General features: G+C 41.2%; 2 protein-coding genes and 1 non-coding gene across 3 annotated transcripts; 2 read left to right on the plus strand and 1 right to left on the minus strand.

Moving 5' to 3' along the window:
* Positions 1–13,323: 13,323 nt before the first annotated feature.
* Positions 13,324–13,904, minus strand: LOC140315746 (hepcidin-like). Its single transcript, XM_072393332.1, has 3 exons — positions 13,791–13,904; positions 13,615–13,692; positions 13,324–13,469 (listed from the first exon to the last, which is right to left on the minus strand). The coding sequence occupies exons 1-3, from the start codon at positions 13,875–13,877 to the stop codon at positions 13,368–13,370; spliced, it is 267 nt and encodes an 88-aa protein (XP_072249433.1). The 5' UTR covers positions 13,878–13,904; the 3' UTR covers positions 13,324–13,367.
* A 2,395-nt stretch (positions 13,905–16,299) lies between these two features.
* Positions 16,300–16,373, plus strand: trnat-agu (transfer RNA threonine (anticodon AGU)). Its single transcript has one exon. It is a non-coding gene; the product is annotated as a tRNA-Thr (tRNA).
* Positions 16,374–16,845: 472 nt separating this feature from the next.
* Positions 16,846–17,575, plus strand: LOC140316804 (hepcidin-like). Its single transcript, XM_072394782.1, has 3 exons — positions 16,846–17,032; positions 17,127–17,204; positions 17,371–17,575. The coding sequence occupies exons 1-3, from the start codon at positions 16,946–16,948 to the stop codon at positions 17,470–17,472; spliced, it is 267 nt and encodes an 88-aa protein (XP_072250883.1). The 5' UTR covers positions 16,846–16,945; the 3' UTR covers positions 17,473–17,575.
* The last annotated feature ends 2,193 nt before the right edge of the window (positions 17,576–19,768 follow it).

Consider the following 19,768-nt stretch of genomic DNA (forward strand, 5'->3'; position numbering starts at 1 on the left):
CACAAAGGAGGTCTCAACATGTGTGACTATACTCACAAACCTGAGCTAAACCACCTGTTTGAGACACTTTCAGCCATGGGGAATTATGAAGCCTAATAATACGCAATGTGAACAAATCCCCCCAGGTTGCTGAAGACAGGTCCTCATTGTTAGCTTCTTGGAAACGCTACGCATTTGAGAATAAATGAAAAATTCTCTCAGCATCGATAAGTTTCTGTTGTTGCTCAACTGTTCAGTAATGATAAGAATCATGCTCTATTGAGTTCTTTCTATGTTTATTTCAGACAAGAATTGGTAATGGATGAATAATTTATTCAATATTCTTTTCCAAAACATTTTTAGTTCAATTCAGTGAATATCTCCTAGTGATCAACTGGTTTTCCGTTTGTGTATGCATGTCATACTGTCTATTAGAGCCAGCCACAAAAGTGGAAACGTGTGTGTGTGTGTGTGTGTGTGCATCACAACAAAATCCTATATTTTGTTGTGATGCATTATTATAGGATCTATTTTAATGCAAGCCATGATGCATCCCTAAGCATAACCGCCTCGTTTTTGATACAAAGCCATAACCAAGTACTTTGTGATGTGTAAAACAGCGTCAAAATGGTAAGAGAAAGTGCAAGGAAAAAGTGACTGAGTGCAAAAAGATTCCAAAGTGGAGTTGATTTGATTGATGCCATATTTGTTATGTTATGCTAGATGTCACCCTTCTTCTTAGCTTAGCTACAAGTTAGCTTAGCTACAACCATGCTAGAGTCTAGTATGGGTCATCATAGCTTTATAAAAAACAATGTAAACAGCTAACTCATTTGTTGGATGCTGTTTATGTGCTTGCACTGCTTACACAATGTTTGTCTTCAACCTCTTGTAAGCCTGGAGTGTTTCTCTTTACCAAATTAGGAGGGCCAAGACCCTGAAGGTGCATTGATGGAAGAAGTGTGTTTGTTTGGGTGATGAGTACAAAAATCTATCCAAATGAGGTATTGTACCTTTACTAAGTGGGTTGATAATCCACTTAGATTGATCTGTAATAGATGGATGGATGTGACTGCATATTACAGGCCACCTCTGAAGCTTTTTTCAAAAACAAAGAGAGAAGTAATGAAGCTTTAAGATTTAATCACATCTATTTTTTATATTCCAGCCTTGCACACACATGAAACATCATAAAACTTTGATTTCAGCAGCTATAATAAGCAAAGGTAAGACTGTAGCTGCAGGGGTCAGGGAAGGATCTGATCTAATGTATTTGTAATCCAGACATTTTTCAAGCATTTTGCTGCAATTAACCTTGCAAATGTGACTGTGTTTGGTCTCCCCTGGTTGTGTCTGTTTGAGAACACACAGCGCTAGAGGAGGCAGCTGTCATGTAGTCCAGACACAGGCTTGTTTTACTGCTACACTCGGCTTTGCCAGGCTGTCCACACACCCCGGCGGTACATGGCTGCCGGAGTGCAGCGAGCCAGACAGAGGAGATATAATGCCAAAGCAACTGACAGCTCATAATCATAAATTTCAGGAGGGAAAATTCACCGTTGCTTTTCTCATCAGGGTAAGGGTGTTTTTCTCCAATGGAGGAAAAGTCATATGGGTGTTGTATTAGGACATTAAAAGTGGATATGTTTGGATCAAGTTTCAGGTGGTTGCAGCTGATCAGTCTTTTAATGGGATCCTCCCTCCATGGTGTCAGAAGAAGCGAAATGTGACACAGCCCAAAGCATATGAGCATCTCTTCCACTTGGGGTGTGTTTTCACTGGTTGGACACATGTTCTATGATGACTGGAAGTGTTTAACTAAATATTAGACTTGTCCTCTGGCTGCTTAGATTAGGATCAGTTTTACATTCTTCTCTTTCCCTTCAAAAAGCAATGTCTGTCTATTTATCTATCAGGCCATCTGTATTTCCAGTTCAACCCTGCTTTTAAACATGATTCTTCTCAAATATATGCCCCTCACCCAGTGAAAAAAAACTGAGTTTATCGTAACCCTTTGAAGAGTGGACCTGGAGGAAGCTGACCCAGCCAGTGTGTTCCCTTCACCTTTCCAAGTCCAAATGCTGTGTGGCATGTTTGACATAGCAAATGAAAGGAATAACACAGGTTGTCAGGTAGGAAAGAGCCAGGCTGTGAGGCTACAGCAATCAGGAAAACTTGGTCCGGCACAAGGCATGACTTCAATAAAATACCTCCAGTCCTACTTTTAAAAGCATTAGTCCAGGGCAAATTAAAAAGTGGAGTGCAATTAAAAGAAATCACTGTGTAAATGTTAGCATGTGGAAGTTTTCCTTTTCCCTTTTTTTCCCTTCCTCCTAGCTGAACAAAGAGTGCCCCAGAGGCAAAGCTGTGCAGCTGCTGAATATTACAACATCCATATGTTTTAAATAAGACCCCATTATAATCAAAATCATAAAAAAGCTAATGTGGCTCTCCTAAACATTTAAAATTTAAGTTAACCAGTGTAGAGTTGAGGCCTTTGGGAGGACTTTTGCAGTTCCTTGTGGAATAAATCTTTGAGAGAAAGAGATTAAACAACCATTAGCAAACCGATTTTCTGTAACAAATATATTCTTATTGAAAGAATTCTAGTTGTTGTACAAGTAACTGGCAGATAGTTGCAGTTCTCTGAACACTGCATGCTTGCCCTTTTGACCAAGTGTTACATCCAGGGAAAGGCCTTTATTAAACAAGACTCAAGGACAGTTTACAAAGCATATTGGCCAATGAAATCAGCTGTGAGTCACTGAAAACAAATTTGAGTTACTATAAGTTGTGTTTTTCACAAAACTTAAAGTTCTTGTCATAGTCCACAGCCTTCTAAGATATTGCTGACACTGGCAAATGTGGAATGTCCAAAAGTATACAAATTTGCTTTACATTTAAACAATTCCTTACTCCTCAGAAATACAGTCGTGAAAGAGAAAGCTTTCTTACTAAAGTCCACCCAAGCATTTAAGGTTGCGATCTGGACTTCATTCTGTTATACAGTAGATTTGCAGCTGTGCATGGGACCATTGTTCTGTTGCATGACCCATTTACAGCCAAGCTTCAGCAAATGGCCTCAGATTTGACACCAGAATACTTTGGTATACACAGGAGATCACAGTCGACTCAATGACTGCAAGGTGCCCAGGTCCTGTGGCTGTAAAACAAGCCCAAATCATTATTTCTGTACTGCCATGCATGACAATTGGTGTGAGTTGTTTGTGCTGATTGCAATGATGCCTTCCAACAGCCAGCCAGGATGTACATTCTACATCTATGCAATAATACATAACACACCAGAGCAAGAGAAGGGAGTAGAAGACTGTATATTATACAATAAGGGAAACCAAAAGTTTGCAAACAAACAAGCAAACTCAGAAGCATGTGTTTTGAGTTTTTTTTTCATGTAATATGAAGCTGGTCTCTCTTAAGTCATGATAATCTTTTGATTTTCAGTGTCTTCACTAGTCTGCACGATCATGCTGTTGTTAGAATGTGACTTGGTGCATAAGAAGCCACAGAGAGGAAAGGCTTTCTCCTGGCAATCATTCCAAACAAATCATACTTGTTCATTCTGTCATGAACCTTAAAATTTAACATGCTAAATGAAGTCCTTAGAGTCTAAGATGTACATGATGGAAACAGTAAAAAGATATATCAAAACAGTACTTTCACCAATAATACTTAGTATACTTAATACAATTTAGTATGTTATAGTAGTACTTTCAGCAGAACTTTGAATGTAACAAAGTATCTTTATGTTGTGACAATTTTCTACCATTTCAGTGTGCTGTTTTAAAGGGGATCTATTGGTAAAGTGCAATAAAAAATTTAATTAACTGTTTTCATTTATGTAGTTAAACATTGATATGAGAATATGAGAAGCTATTCATATCTAGACATGGAGCAGCTCCTCTTTCACAGAGTCCAATGTGAGGAGCTGTAACTAGGTTCATATTACCAGTTTTAAAGCCAGTACTGTTTACAATTAACTTTGTTCAAAAACAAAGAACAAAAAGCACGAAATAAAGTATGGAAAAATGAAATACAGTTCATTCTAAATAATCAGATCATTTTCATTATTTACACAGTTAGTAGGGAATTGCTAAGTTGATAAAAAGTGAGTTTGAAATTAATTTCTCTAAAAAAAAAACAAAGACCAAATTGCTTTTTATCCTTTAGGGCCTACTGTTCTGCACAAGTCTTCAGAGCTCGAGCCTGTAGTTAGAAGTTGCTGAGGGTGTCGCCTCACACCAGGACATATGACTTTCCATGGGAGGAATAAAGATGTCTGGCCAAATCCACTTTTCCCCCTTATTAAAAAGAATATTTCCGAGCTGTCAGTCGGTGAAGTCTGCATTTTCAAAGACTCTTGCTGGGTTCTCGCTGGCTGTGGTTTCCTTTCCCCATACATTCACTATCTCCTGCAGCTCTCCCTCCATCAATATTGTATAGTGGGTTCCCTATGGGGCCCGAGCCTGCACAGCTCTGGCAAGCTGTTCACGTTTCATTTAGTGGTGTGCACTAATTTACTGAGGCTCAACACTGCTTTGGGTCCGCGGTACAATTCCCACGTTCCAGCTGAGAAAATATATCATTAGTCCCTCATCGTGTAATGCTTGCCACGTTACGTTATAAAAGCGGGGCGTAAAGCGACATGGATAAAACAGGAGCAATTTCCAGTGTGCCTCATTTTTGATCGCCTGCTTGGAATAAGTAATGGGCGTTAAGAATTTGAAAAAGGGGACAAGATGCGGTGTTGAAAAGGCCATTTTGCTTACTAAATACTCCTGGGTGGCTGGAAGACTAAGCATTTCCATTGCAAATGCCTCTAATAACGTATTACAGCCATATGAGTGTAGGTTTTTACGAGTCTTCCTTGAAAGTTATATGGATTAATTAACTTTCCAGCCAAATTAAGATTCCATGCTAATTATAGTCTAGGTAATTTTATTGAGATCTGCACAGAAGATGGGTAATTCACAAATATGTTCACAGCCCCACTGGTGTTTACTCTCTGCTGTGAAGGTTGATAAAGAATAGAAAAGAAGTTTGTTTACTACTCAAAGGCCGAGTGACTTCAGAGACGACCAATATTCACAAGACCGTCGCAGAGCGCAACCTGTGCTGCTCTGTCATTACAGTCTGAGAGTGACTGAGGACCCTCTTTTGGCACAAGACCACAGTTTTCTGGGTTTTTCACTTCACAAACATTTTTACAGGCGTAACAGGCGGCGACCGAGCAGGCCGCAACAGACAGCTCTGTTACCTCAAAACAACCACCCCGAAGGCCCACACGAGACAGCTAAATATATCGCCTCCCAGGAAGCAGCAAAGAAACCCTCGAGTCTGACTGGCTATCTTGTGTATTAATTAACAAACACAGGACCCAGCTGAAGCAAATTAGAGGCCGGTGGAGGCTCTTTCATTGGGTACTATGTAGGCATTACCGCCCTGCAACCACAGTGCAAATGGCCTCAAATCATATCACACATCGTTATCATATTGAACACCCAGTTATCTTGTTTAATGCACTCATGTTTAGTATCCTATTTTCCTCCCAAAACTTAGTTCTCCCACTTTTCCAGAAAACTTCTACTACATCCTCATCCCTACATTCCCTTAATCACAAGCAGACAAGTCATTCATTGAGTAACAACTTGACTCGGCCGACAGCCAGTGGTGAACTTGACTGATCGCCTTACTGCCCCCTACAGTCTCCCACTAACGCCCTCTGGAAAGCCACATCTATCGCTGGAGCTTTCATGGCCCTGAATGGAAGCCTCGGCCCATTAAAAGCATGCAGGGCCATCAGAACAGTGTGTGTGCTTCTAAGAAGCAGATATATTACAGGTTACAAAATGTGTTCTGGGCCCGTGCTTAGTAACGAGCATGGCAGTCTGCTCCACCGTATGAAACACTGTAAACAGTTTCAGAAGCTCTGTAATTCGGTTTAAACAGCCTCACTGAGCAACTTTTATGGATGTTTCATGCAAGGATAAGTGCTTTGTCCCAGATTCAATGAAAATTATAAGCATCCATGTTACTTAGAAGATAATTAAAGTAAATTAAAAAAGCATGCTGTTGCATTGGTGTCTATTATTCATATATTTTTATAAGAGTCAGAAAAAAGGGATAAAGGGATAAAACAAACTGAAATCAAAGCAAAATTCATAGTTTATAGTTTATTACATCCTCAAATGAGGAAATATAAGAGCAGCTTAACTATTCTTTGTGTCTACAGAAGCAGAACACAGGTTTTGTTGGTTCAGGAGCTCCTGTTAAATCATTTAATTGCCATAGAAAAGCAGTGCCCTTTGACTTCGTGCAAAAGACATCATCCACTTACAAGCTCACACAATAAAACCTGTGCACGTCGTCATAAGTCTGCTTTGTTTCTAACACATCCAAGTGAAAACATTTATAGGACTAATTACATTGCTCTTGCATTGGATTTTCTTCCTGTGCTACACATGTTTTGGCAAAGTTCCCAGTATTGTGTCAAAGCGTCTCACTAACCCCGGACTGAAGTACCAACAGCCAGGCAAGGAAGAAGGGAAAACAATGGAGGAAAACCAACAATTAAGTCCTAATGCACATGTATATAACAATTTTCAAGTTTACAAGGCGTCTGAGGTTATAATGGTTAACTGTTTGCTCCGCTACAAATACCCAACTTTCCGTGACAGTACCTAAGACTTACACAGTGTTTTAACAGCTTTAAGGAAATCGTGAGCGTTAACAAAATTGAACATTTTGAAAGTCCAGGGACACTCAAATGTGAAATTACTGTCTGTTTGGCAAAGTTTATAAAACACAATCAGATCTTGCGAGTGTTATAAGTTGTTGTGTAAGATACGCTGCCACAAGATAAACTTAATGTGATCTGTTTTGGTATCAGTTAACATCACATAAAGTGTAGTATTTCATATGCAAAACTAGAAATTAGACTAAAGTTGAGAGTTTTGGCCAGAACCACACGCCAACAGGTCTGCACTGTGGTGGGAGCACAAAACTGTGAATACTTGTCCACAGCCTGAGAGCCTCAAATAGAGACATCCTGGTGGAAAAGGTACAATGTGCAAGTTCAGTTAAAGGTTGTCAGGGGGCACCCATTTATATAGATCTTTGGTGTTTTGACACGTTTTCACTTTTCTAGCAGTGTGTCTGGTTCTTTAGCTTAGCATGATTACCACCTTTCTTCCTCTATTTTCTGCCTTCTCTTGTTCTGTGTTAGACACTTAGCTACTCCTCTGCCACCTTTAATGATAATGGTACATAACAAATGTAGTCTTTTAGTAGTTTTGGAGGCAAGGTTATCCGAATTGGCATCTTGGCTCTGCACTGTTGAAAACCACCAGATAGACAGCCAGGTCCCTTCAGTGTGGAGCCTACTGTAGCTAACCCCCCAGCTGTCCCCCAGTTTGCCCCCCGCTGATGGGGGTCAGCTAACGGGGACCCCAGGCTGTCTCTGTGACGGTAAGGAAGAGAAGGGAAAGCCCTAAAGTCAAGCCCGTGGTTCACCATCAACCTGTCAGTGTTTTTAATAGAATTTCCCCACTCAGCCGCACACCCGCTGAGGAAAAAAACCCTGCGAATTGGCAGCTCCATAGTCAAAAACGTGGCATTAGCGACACCAGCGACCACAGTCAAATGTTTTCCAGGGGCCAGAGAGGGCCACATAGAATCCTATTCAAAACTGCTGACAAAAGATAAGTGTAAATACATTAAAAGAGTTATTCACATTGGTGTAATGACATCCGGTCACAACCCCAGGATCATCATAATCTGGCAAAATAACAAATATATTACAGTAATAGAAATATACTCAATACTTAAATAACTAACTGTCATCAAGTACATGTCTTCTTGTGAAAGCCACTCACTCAGATATGTTGTTATGAAAACAAAACACATCAGCATCAGTATAATCTGTCAAAATTGACCCACTACATAGAGGGGGAAGAAAGTGTTCACAAAAAAAGAAATAAGCAACCACTTTCAAAGCATCCAATATTTTTTTAACAACACATATTCCCAACATAAATGTATTGAACTGATAGAGCCATCACAGAGGAAGTCCACATACAAGACAATCAAGTTATAGTGCAATATAAACATTTTGAAATCTGCCTGTTTTCTCTCAACAACAATAAAGAATTTACAGCAATTTCATGGAGCCACCAAAAGGAAAAAATAAGTAAAATGCAGTAACATCTTTATAATGTTAACTTGTTTTAAAATAGAAAACAACCTGTCACATCACAACTCAACAAGACAGGCAAGGGTTAAACATTTTAGTGCAAGATAAACATTTGGAAATCTGTCAATTTCTCTCCATTAGACAAGTCAAAAAGAAATACTACATAATCTGGCAAAATACACAATTTTAATCCTTAATAATAGGGAAGTGCATGTTTAAATTTGAACTGCTTGATTTCATTTGGCAAACACATCTTACACTGGCAGACGGAAGGACCTCAAGCCGATCTGGTACCTACACCCATAGATATATATACATATATATGATTGTAGTGGACCTAAGGGTTGTATAATGCCACTCAGGTGGCCACCTCTTTGGCACCTCCCTTAGCTCCTCCCCAGGTTGTGTGGGGTGACTATATAAAGGCTCAAAATGGCTCCATTCAGCCTCTTGCTGAGCTGGTGTGGTTACCTGATCAAGGTGGTGAGTAGGGTTCCCATCCTGTCAGTGTGTGTAATTAAAATCTGGCTTCTTACTAACATGTGTTGTAGGTTTACTTGCTGCAGTGCTGTTTTGTTAGTTTGTTTTGTGCAGTTCTGTTATACGGTTTTGGTTTGTTTCCCTTTTGTTCTGTTTTGTGTAGTTCTTTGTTTATCCAGTTTGGTTAGTTTAAGTAAATTTTTGTCCCAGTTACATTTGTAATGTTTTATGGATTAAGTTGCTGGTTTTGTTAACTCTGTTTGTTGTTCCTTTGACTTTCAGTGTGGCCTGATTGTCATCAGGTGGGAGGCTAGGCACCGTGGAGAGGGCCTCACTTCCCATTTTGCATGCAAGTAGACACTGGGGCACTTCTAGTGTGGTTGTAGTGGTTTCTTTTTGTAGTGTTGCATCCCAGGTTAAAAAGACTGGACACACTCACCCAGTAGTCTGCCTCCCACCGAGGCTCCAGCCCACTGATTTTTAGTTTTGTTTTGTTTGGATTTTAGCATTGTTATAGTCTGCCTTTTAGCTTCCTTTTTGATAATAAAAATCATCTTACAAAGGTATCTTGTGTTTAACCCTTTTCTACAGGAGCAGTTTTGCTTTTGCTTTATTCATCAGCATTTTCAATAAATAGCTTTGTTTTTCGTTCCTGTCTCTGCCTCCTCAGTCACGACCCTGTGTCCGTATACGTATTTGTATTCCAGTTGTTAAATCTTGTGGTGCAAGTCCCCAGGTGGCGTTGTTGGCCCATACAATTCCTTATTTTACCCCGCTCCTTGCCACACATGTCTATGCTTACACTGGTAGTGAAGAAATGTCCTGGCTAGCTGAGCTGCACTCGTTGACGGATGCTACCTTAGCAGAATAGTTTGTAACATTTACTGGAGTGAAGGAATTACCTATTTTTCGTATGTACTTTAAATTGTCTGTGTTTCTGGTGTCCTGCTCCTTCTTTAATTTCCTTGGCGCTCCCACTTTGCTTCTCTGTTTGCATTTTTTTTTTTTTTTTTTAAATTGTGTACAGGCGCATGACATCATGCAACCTGCTCAGTGCACGTTGATTAGCGTCACCTTTAACCCGCCTCATACGCGTTGACCAATGAGGAGATGGTCACAGGCAGCGAGAGGCAGAGATTCTGTGCAGCGCATAGACTATGCAGCGCAATGGCTCCGGCCTACAGGTTTAACATAAGTGAGAGATAACCAGATATTTTGCTTGTGCCCTCACTGCCCAGGGCCCTTTAGAGTCCCGTGGGCAATTGCCCATAAGGCTAATCAAGCCTTGCGTCCAGCAAACAACTTGGGCTACTTAGATAATTGGAAATCTTTCTGGGGAAAACCTGGTCTGATGAGGACAGATGACTTCCATCCCACTTTGGAAGGAGCGCCTCTAATATCTAGAAATATCCCCGTTATTAGTCATCCACAAACATGACAGGGTTGAGACCAGGATGACTTCCCACCTGCTTCTCCCCCCCCCCCCCCCCCCCCCCCCCTCAAAAAAAAAAAAAATGTCTTCTCCCACACCACCCAAATTAAATAAATCAATGAACACAAGAGGAGCAAATCTGGAAAACCTAAACAAAATTCAGAGAAATGTAACTGAACAAAAACCTAAAACTATTAAATGTGGTTTGCTGAATGTTAGCTTTCTCCTTTCCAAGTCTCTGTTAGTGAATGATTTGATTGGTTATCATATTGCTATATGTTATCTTACAGAAACCTGGATGCAGCAGGAAGACCATGTTGGCATTCATGAATCAACTCCCTCTGACTATTTAAATGGTCACATTCCTCGAACCACAGGCAGACGAGCAGGAGTGGCAGTTATCTTCAGATCAGGGTTACTAATCAGTTCTTGACCTGAGATTAGTTTTCGTTCTCTTGAATCTGTGACTCTGTTTTTCCCACCCAAAGTGGAAATCACAAGAACCTCTTCTATTTGTCGTTGAATAACAACCGCTTTTTCCTGTCTAGCAATGCTTTTGATACTTTCCAATCAGGCTTTAGGCCCCACCACACCACTGAGACAACTCTGATCAAGGTGACAAACAATATTTGCCTGAACACAGACGCAGGCAAAGTCTCAGTCTTAGTTCTGCTGGACCTGAGTGATGCCTTTGACACAGTTGACCATGCAATCTTATTAGAAGACTGGGTGGGAATCTCTAGCAGTGCTTTAGACTGGTTCAAGTCCTATCTCGTAAATGTGTCTCAGACCAAATGGCTATGACCTGTGGGGTTCCCCAGGGGTAAATCCTGGGACCCCTATTGTTCAATCTGTACATACTTCCATTCGGCCAGCTAATACGCAGCTATAATGTGTCCTACCACAACTATTCAGATGACACTCTGTGTCATTGACGGCAGGAGAACACGGGCATGTAAATACATTGCGTCACTGCATCAAACAGATAAGTGTGTGGATGCAAAACAATTTTCTCCAGCTAAATTCAGACAAAACTGAAATCATTGTCTGTGGCCCACAGAAGCAAACAGAAAATGTTATCAGTCACCTTGAGACTCTCTCTCTAAAACCTAATAATCAAGTTAGAAATCTAGGGGTAATATTGGACTCAGACCTGAACTTGAACAGCCACATTAAATCAATAACATCAGCAGCTTTTTACCATCTAAAAAACATTGCTAGAATCAAAGGAATGGTGTCTCAACCAGACTTAAAAAGACTAATCCATGCATTTGTCACCAGCAGATTAGACTACTGCAGCGGCTTGCTCACTGGGCTCTCTAAACGGGCTGTAAGACAACTGCAGTACATCCAGAATGCTGCTGCTCGAGTCCTGACAAGAACCAGGAAATACAACCATATTAGTCCAGTGCTCAGGTCTCTGCACTGGCTTCCTGTCGCTCAGAGAATAGACTTTAAAACAGTTCTGCTTGTGGACAACCAAAGTACATCTCTGACATGTTAGAGCCATGTGAACCAACTCGGACTCTGAGAACCTCAGGGAGTGGTCTCCTGCTGGTGCCCAGAATCAGGACTAAACAAGGTGTGGCTGCATTTCAGTTTTATGCTCCTAAAATCTGGAACAGTTTTCCAGAAGATGTGAGACTGGCCTAAACTCTGACAATGTTTAAATCCAGGCTGAAAACAGTTCTATTTAGCTGTGCATACGACAACTAAAAGTAAAAACTAAAAGTAATTTATTTAATTAATGATAATTTGCCTTCTTGGGATTTTATGTAGCTGTAAAGCACTTTCTATTGCCTTGTGTACGAATTGTGCTCAACAAATAAACTTGCCTTGTTATGTATCGTCCACCTGGCCCTTAATCTGAGTTTCTGTCTGAATTCTCAGTTTTTATCTCAGTAAGTGGTGAGTACATGACAGCCTAAATATTAACGTTAATTCTATATTAGATTCAACTGGAATTTCTCAAAGTGCACACAGACAAACTCACTCTCTTAATCATGCCCTTCATTTTGTGCTGACTTATGGCATTGAGAGTGAACAGTATTTCCCCATAACCCTGTCTTAGCTGACCATTTTTTAATCACTTTTGAGTTTACATAACTTGACTACACAGTATTTTAGAGGGAATTTAATTAATTTATAGTACGTGTCTATCGGAGAATGCGATAACCAAGTTTAAAGAATTATTTCCATTATCGTTTTCTTCACTGCTGTGTAAAACAACAAAGGACAGCTAACTCAATTTTACTCCTGCAGAACTTGACTGTCTCGTTGACAGCATTACGAATTCAACTCATAAAACATCGGACAATGTTGCCACTCTGAAAATCAAGGCAATCAGTCTGAAGAAGCATGCTCCTTGTTATAATTCACAGCTGTGTGATCATCTGCTATCTGTGGAGTTTGGAAGCCAGGTGACTGCCTTAGACAGATGTGTTGAAGGTTATGCTTTAAAACAGGACTCTTCAAATCTCTGTTTAATCTACCACGTCAGAAGTTTCCCAATGAAATCTATCAACAATAGGAATCAGCAGAGCTACTTTAATTCATTCTATATTTTGTTATTTTTTACAATGATTTCCCTTTATCAATAACTAAATCTTTTTTTCTTAAAACTAACTTAAAACAGAGTCAGTATTGTTACTTTTTTAAAAGTTTTTTTAAGATCTATTTAAAGTTAGTCATACATATATGAATATGTGTATATCAATCAGTTTACTCGAAAAAATTATGTATTTGAGTTTATAATAATGGAAAGATTCCATTAATTTTCTATCTGATAGAAACAATTTTATTGGTAAAGAAGCAGCTAAAGAAATATGTGGCTCAACAGAGCTCGGACCCTTTGTCAGTCTGGCTACAGTGCTGAAAAGAAACCTGTGGTTATTCTTATTCTCTTCTATCAATGATGAATAATAAGCAGTTCTAGTTTTACAAAGGTTTTTTTATATATATATATGTTATGAGACTATCTCTCCAGACTAATTGAGACTCTTCTGAATTAGAGGAACACCATTGTCTCTCCAGCTTTCTTGCAGTCTGCTTTCAAGCATGCAGCTGTGAATTAAAGCATCATCTAATTCAGCCCCACTCAGAACATGAGTTACAATACGAATAAATTCACTCACATCCTCAGATATTTACAACCACAAGGACAATTATAATAAACAAATGACTTTATTAAAACTTTTTCAACAAATATAATTTATTTCTAAACAATCTTGTGATTGTTGAAGGAACTCCAGGCTGATGCAGGACTCCTCAGAACTGACAGCAGAAACCACAACCACTCAAGCGGCAGCAGTTACAGCAAAATTTGCATTTAGCACCAGCGAGGCGCTTCTGTCCGATTCCATACGGCATCTGTGTGGGACAAGAAGAAGGTTTTCATCACAGTATGATCTGTCACTCTCCTTCTCCTCTTTATCAAACAACAGAGCACCAGGACCCTTCAGGGTGACCACCCATTCATTCACATTATAGACGATACAGAGTGTTTCAAACATACCTTCAAAAATTCCACTGGCATTTCTTGCTTTTCAGCAACTGGACTGTGCACAGCCATCTCCTCCACCCTATCATGCACCTGTTAAAGATTGTGTCAGATTGAGGAATAAAGTCTTGACATGCTGAAAACATTTTCATTGCTCTGAAGCTCTGAAAGGGTTTACATCCAGCTCTTACTTCAGAGCTCGGAGCAGCAGAGCTCTCCTGAATACAGATAAATGTGAGCACGACGGCCATTGCAACTGCAACGCTGAATATCTTCATCTTAGGAGGGTTTAAGATCCTGAAATAACCAGACTGATCCTTCGGGAGGTTCCTTCTGTGAATATAAGGAAAAAAAAGCTCTGAAGCACTGCTTGGATTTGAACTCAGGACCTTCTGTTTACAAGACAGGAACTTCAACCAACTAAGCTACAACACCTTTAAGCCCTTCTTAACATGTTTTTGTTGCTGACGGTTGCTCTCTCACATGAGTAGGCGTTGCTTCATCATTGGCAGATTGCATGTTCTTCCCGCAATGGATTTGGCATCTCTCACGAAGAGACACTGCAAATGTGAGTCGGGAGTTATAAAAGAATGGAAGACTTTGAACTTTTGACTCTTTCACAAAGTGCCTGTTCCATAATGAACTTTTCTGTCCTTCCTGGTTGAACAGAAAACACTTTTATTTTGTCATTTTTTCTCATTCTCATTTCTCACATGATAACATACAAAAGATAAATGGTAGATGGTTTTCATTTGTATATAACATAACTTCAAATAAACTCGGAGTAAAGAACATAATGATAAAGTTTTTTAAAACACCTGAAGACTAAGCGATCATTTGATGTCAAATCATTTCAGAATTTGCTGATTGATAATAGTCCATACTGGCTCAGTGGTTAGAGTGGGTCGTCCAATAACTGGAAAGTTTAATTCCCACTCTCGCCACTCAAAAGATTGGTGAAACTGACAGCTGAAGGAATGTCAGTCCACCTCCTTGCCATTGCCAAGGAACCCTTGAGGAAGGCATTGTACCCCCATGTTCCCCAGGTGCTGTGAATGGCTGCCCACCACTCCAGTGTATGGCATCTGTCTCTATTAGTGTGTGACCATGTGCATGTGTGTGTCCAACAGGTGCCAGCTTGGATGGGTTAAAAGAGGAGGACATATTTTGTATATGTATGACAATAAATCTGATCTTAATCTTAAAGCTGTATCTGTTTTATTGCAGTCTGAACAAATACTGTTTGTTTTCCAACACCTGAAATCCCAGACTTCATTATCTCATTTACTGAAAAGCCTGTTGACCTGTGTGACTGCATAATACTACAACCATACTGTCAATAAAAAGAAGGATGAATAGTCTATATGTGATGAAGATTATACTTTAAAACAGGACTCTTCAAATCTCTGTTTAATCTACCATGTCAGAAGTTTCCCAATGAAAGGTATATATCTCACGGAGGAATCAGCAGAGCTACTTTGATTCATTCTATATTTTGTTATTTTTTACCATGATTTCCCTTCATCAATAACTAAATCTTTTTTTTCTTTAAACCAACTTAAAACAGAGTCAGTATTGTTACATTTTTTAATGATTTTTTAAGATTTATTTTTAGTCATTCATACATGTATGAATATGTGTATATCAATCAGTTTATTCGAATAAATTCTGTTCCATTAATTTTCTATCTGATAGAAACAATTTTACTGGTAAAGAAGCTCCTGAAATAATCACTCCTGAGAGTTAAAGGAGTACGTGGCTCAACACAGCTCAGACTCTTCGTCAGTCTGGCTACAGTGCTGAAAAGAAACCTGTGGTTATTCTTATTCTCTTCTATCAGCAGTTCTAGTTTCACAAAGGTTTTTTTTTTATATATATGTTATGAGACTATCTCTCCAGACTAATTGAGACTCTTCTAAATTAGAGGAACACCATTATCTCTCCAGCTTTCTTGCAGTCTGCTTTAAAGCATGCAGCTGTGAATTAAAGCAAAGAGCCTCATCTCATTTAGCCCAACTCAGAACATTACAATATGTTGATACCATCTTAGGATGTGCAACAAGTCGAGTTGTGAAATTTCTTCGCTACGAAATATTCCACAGTCTACTGTCAGTGGTATTATAACAAAGTGGAAGCGATTGGTAACAACAGCAACTTAACCACGAAGTGGTAGGCCACGTAAAATGACAGAGAGGGTTCAGTGGAGGTGCATGGTGCACAGAGGTTGCAAACTTTCTGCAGAATCAATCACGACAGACCACCAAACTTCACATGGCCTTCAAATTAGCTCAAGAACAATACATAAAGAGCTTGATGGAATGGGTTTCCTTTGCGGAGCAGCTGCAGCCGAGCCATACATCACCAAGTGCAATGCAAAGCGTCAGATGCAGCAGCACAATGCACGCCGCCACAGGACTCTACAGCAATGGAGACATGTTTTCTGGAGTTACAAATCACGCTTCTTCTTCTGGCAATCTCATGTAAGATTCTGGGTTTGGTGGTTGCCAGAAGAACAGTACTGGCCTGACTGCATTGTGCCAAGTGTAAAGTTTGGTGGAGGGGGATTATGGTGTGGGGTTGTTTTTCAGGAGCTGGGATTGGCCCCTTCGTGCCAGGGTTTTCTGTTTCAATGATGAGGCAACACCTGCTCACGTGAGAGAACAACAGTCAACAGCACAAACTGGTTTGGGAGGGTTCAAAGGTGCTGTGGCTTAGTTGGTCAAAGTGCCTGTCTAGTAAACAGGAGATCCTGGGTTCAAATCCCAGCAGCACCTGATAATTCCTTTATGACTTCCCAGTCGGAAACTCCCCATAGATTCAAAGATCTCCACAAGGAGTCTGAGGTGGTCACTTGGCTTCCAACCTCCCCAGATACCAGATGTGAAAGCATTTTTGGGGAGCAAGCCCAATCTTCAAAGACCCCCCCATCCCAACTCACACAGTTTAAAGGATCTATTGCCAACTTCCCAGAAAAAAATACTGCTGAACACCCTCATATTTTTGTCAGTAAAAGCTCCATGCAGCATTATCAGACATTCATCACCTCACAAAAATATTTTATACAAAAATTATTTGACTGGCATTGAGATGAAAAAACAAACATCCAAGAACTCTGAATTTTCCATTCTTTTGAAATATCCCACTCAAACTTCCAGCATTACACAGAGAGATTTTCCCAGTGAATTCAGTATTTGCTGACAGTGATGAGGCAACAGCTGTCCAAGTTAGTATAAATACCAGCACATTTCACACATTCTACTATCAGACAGGATCACTCCAAGGAGCTCCCAAAAGTCATCAAGATCAGAAGAAATCTGGTTATTTCAGGATCTTAAACCCTCTTAAGATGAAGACATTCAGCGTTGCAGTTGCAGTGGCCGTCGTGCTCACATTTATCTGTATTCAGGAGAGCTCTGCTGCACCGAGCTCTGAAGTAAGAGCTGGATTTAAACCCTTTCAGAGCAATGAAAATGTTTTCAGCATGTCAGGACTTTATTTATTCCTCAATCTGACACAACCTTTAACAGGTGCATGATAGGGTGGAGGAGATGGCTGAGCACAGTCCAGTTGCTGAAAATCAAGAAATGCCAGTGGAATTTTGGAAGGTATGTTTAGTTAAGCCAATGAATGAATTGAAACACTCTGTATCGTCTATAATGTGAATGAATGGGTGGTAACCCTGAAGGGTCCTGGTGCTCTGTTGTTTGATAAAGAGGAGAAGGAGGGCGACTGATCAAACTGTGATGAAAACCTTCTTCTTTTCCCACACAGATGCCGTATGGAATCAGACAGAAGCGCCTCGCTGGTGCTAAATGCAAATTTTGCTGTAACTGCTGCGGCATGAGTCTTTGTGGTGTATGCTGCGATTTCTGAGGAGTCCTGCATCAGCCTGGAGTTCCTTCAACAATCACAAGATTGTTTAGAAAGAAATTTTATTTGTTGAAAAAGTTTTAATAAAGTCATTTGTTTATTATAATTGTCCTTGTGGTTGTAAATATCTGAGGATGTGAGTGGATTTATTCATATTGTAACTCGTGTTCTGAGTTGGGCTGAATGAGATGAGGCTCTTTGCTTTGATTCACAGCTGCATGCTTTAAAGCAGACTGCAAGAAAGCTGGAGAGACAATGGTGTTCCTCTAATTTAGAAGAGTCTCAATTAGTCTGGAAAGATCTCATAACATAAATAAAAAAAATCTTTTGTAAAACTAGAACTGTTTATTATTAATCAATGATAGAAGAGAATAAGAATAACCCCAGTTTTTTTTCAGCAACAGAGAGTGATATAAAGTGATCACATATCCATTTCCTGAGATTCACTCTCTACTTCAAACGTCTACTACATACCCCAGTCTTAGTCTTTGCCATCGCATAGCATAGCAGAATTAACGTTGGCAGAGTCAGTATTGATCTCCATTTACTTATTGAGTCAGTTTTTTGTTATAATAACACTTAAAATACTAATGATTTAATGACTAAAATACAGAAGTCATGTCTGGCAGCCCATTGAACTCAATGTTCAAATAGAAGTTTAAACATTAATTTTCCCCTAATGACCAGTCGCCACTGCAGGTACATACTGTAGGTGAAGCAACAGTTGCCCCAGTGAGTATAAATACCAACATATTTGGTATACCCTCGAACCTGCTGGTGGACACCAGTGGTGAGGGAAGCCGTCAAGCTGAAGAAGGAGTCCTATCGGGCCTTTTTGGCCAGTGGGACCCTGGAAGCAGCTGATAGGTACCGACAGGCCAGACGGGCTGCGGCTTCGGCGGTTGCTGAGGCAAAAACTCGGGCCTGGGAGGAGTTCGGTGAGACCATGGAGAACGATTTCCGGACGGCCTCGAAGAGATTCTGGTCCACCATCCGGCGTCTCAGGGGGGGGAAGCGGCTCACAGTCAACACTGTTTACAGTGGGGACGGGGCTTTGCTGACCTCAACTAGGGATGTTGTGAGTCGGTGGGGGGAGTACTTCGAGGAACTCCTCAATCCTACCAACACGTGCTCGGAAGAGGCAGAGTCGGAGAGCTCGGAGACGGGGCCTCCCATTTCTGGGGCTGAGGTTGCCGAGGTGGTCAAAAAGCTCCTCGGTGGCAAGGCCCCGGGGGTGGATGAGGTCCGTCCTGAGTTTCTCAAGGCTCTGGATGTTGTAGGGCTGTCTTGGCTGACACGCCTCTGCAGCATCGCGTGGACATCGGGGACAGTGCCTCTGGACTGGCAGATTGGGGTGGTGGTCCCCCTCTTTAAAAAGGGGGACCGGAGGGTGTGTTCCAACTATAGGGGTATCACACTCCTCAGCCTCCCTGGTAAGGTCTATTCGGGGGTATTGGAGAGGAGGATCCGTCGGATAATCGAGCCTCGGATTCAGGAGATGCAGTGTGGCTTTCGTCCTGGCCGTGGAACAGTGGACCAGCTCTATACCCTCGGCAGGATCCTGGAGGGTGCATGGGAGTTCGCCCAACCAGTCTACATGTGTTTTGTGGACTTGGAGAAAGCGTTCGACCGTGTCCCTCGTGGAGTCCTGTGGGGGGTGCTCCGGGAATATGGAGTGCCGGACCCCTTGATAGGGTCCGTTCGGTCTCTGTATGACCGGTGCCAGAGTTTGGTCCGCATTGCCGGCAGTAAGTCGGATACGTTTCCGGTGAGAGTTGGACTCCGTCAGGGCTGCCCTTTGTCACCGATTCTGTTCCTAACTTTTATGGACAGAATTTCTAGGCGCAGCCAGGGCGTTGAGGGTGTCCGATTTGGCGACCTCAGAATCGGGTCTCTGCTTTTTGCAGATGATGTGGTTCTGTTAGCGTCGTCAGGCCGTGACCTTCAGCTCTCACTGGAGCGATTCGCAGCCGAGTGTGAAGCGGCTGGGATGAGAATCAGCACCTCCAAATCCGAGACTATGGTTCTCAGCCGGAAAAGGGTGGAATGCGCTCTCCGGGTCGGGAATGAGATCCTTCCCCAAGTGGAGGAGTTCAAGTATCTCGGGGTCTTGTTCACGAGTGAGGGACGAATGGAGCGGGAGATTGACGGGCGGATCGGTGCGGCGTCTGCAGTGTTGCGGGCTCTGCACCGACCCGTCGTTGTGAAGAGGGAGCTGAGCCAGAAGGCGAAGCTCTCTACTTACTGGTCAATCTACGTTCCCATCCTCACCTATGGTCACGAGTTGTGGGTAGTGACC

Source organism: Leuresthes tenuis, unplaced genomic scaffold (assembly GCF_036924035.1).
Source record: "Leuresthes tenuis unplaced genomic scaffold, fLeuTen1.0.hap1 SCAF_10, whole genome shotgun sequence".
Classification (NCBI taxonomy): Eukaryota; Metazoa; Chordata; class Actinopteri; order Atheriniformes; family Atherinopsidae; genus Leuresthes; species Leuresthes tenuis.

Coding starts and splice junctions, on each gene's coding strand:
- LOC140316804 (XM_072394782.1), top strand. CDS start 16,946: ATGAAGACATTCAGCGTTGCAGTTGCAGTGGCCGTCGTGCTCACATTT. Junction 17,033..17,126: donor CTGCTGCACCGAGCTCTGAA/GTAAGAGCTGGA, acceptor AACCTTTAACAG/GTGCATGATAGGGTGGAGGA. Junction 17,205..17,370: donor TGCCAGTGGAATTTTGGAAG/GTATGTTTAGTT, acceptor TTTCCCACACAG/ATGCCGTATGGAATCAGACA.
- LOC140315746 (XM_072393332.1), bottom strand. CDS start 13,877: ATGAAGATATTCAGCGTTGCAGTTGCAATGGCCGTCGTGCTCACATTT. Junction 13,693..13,790: donor CTGCTGCTCCGAGCTCTGAA/GTAAGAGCTGGA, acceptor AATCTTTAACAG/GTGCATGATAGGGTGGAGGA. Junction 13,470..13,614: donor TGCCAGTGGAATTTTTGAAG/GTATGTTTGAAA, acceptor TGTCCCACACAG/ATGCCGTATGGAATCGGACA.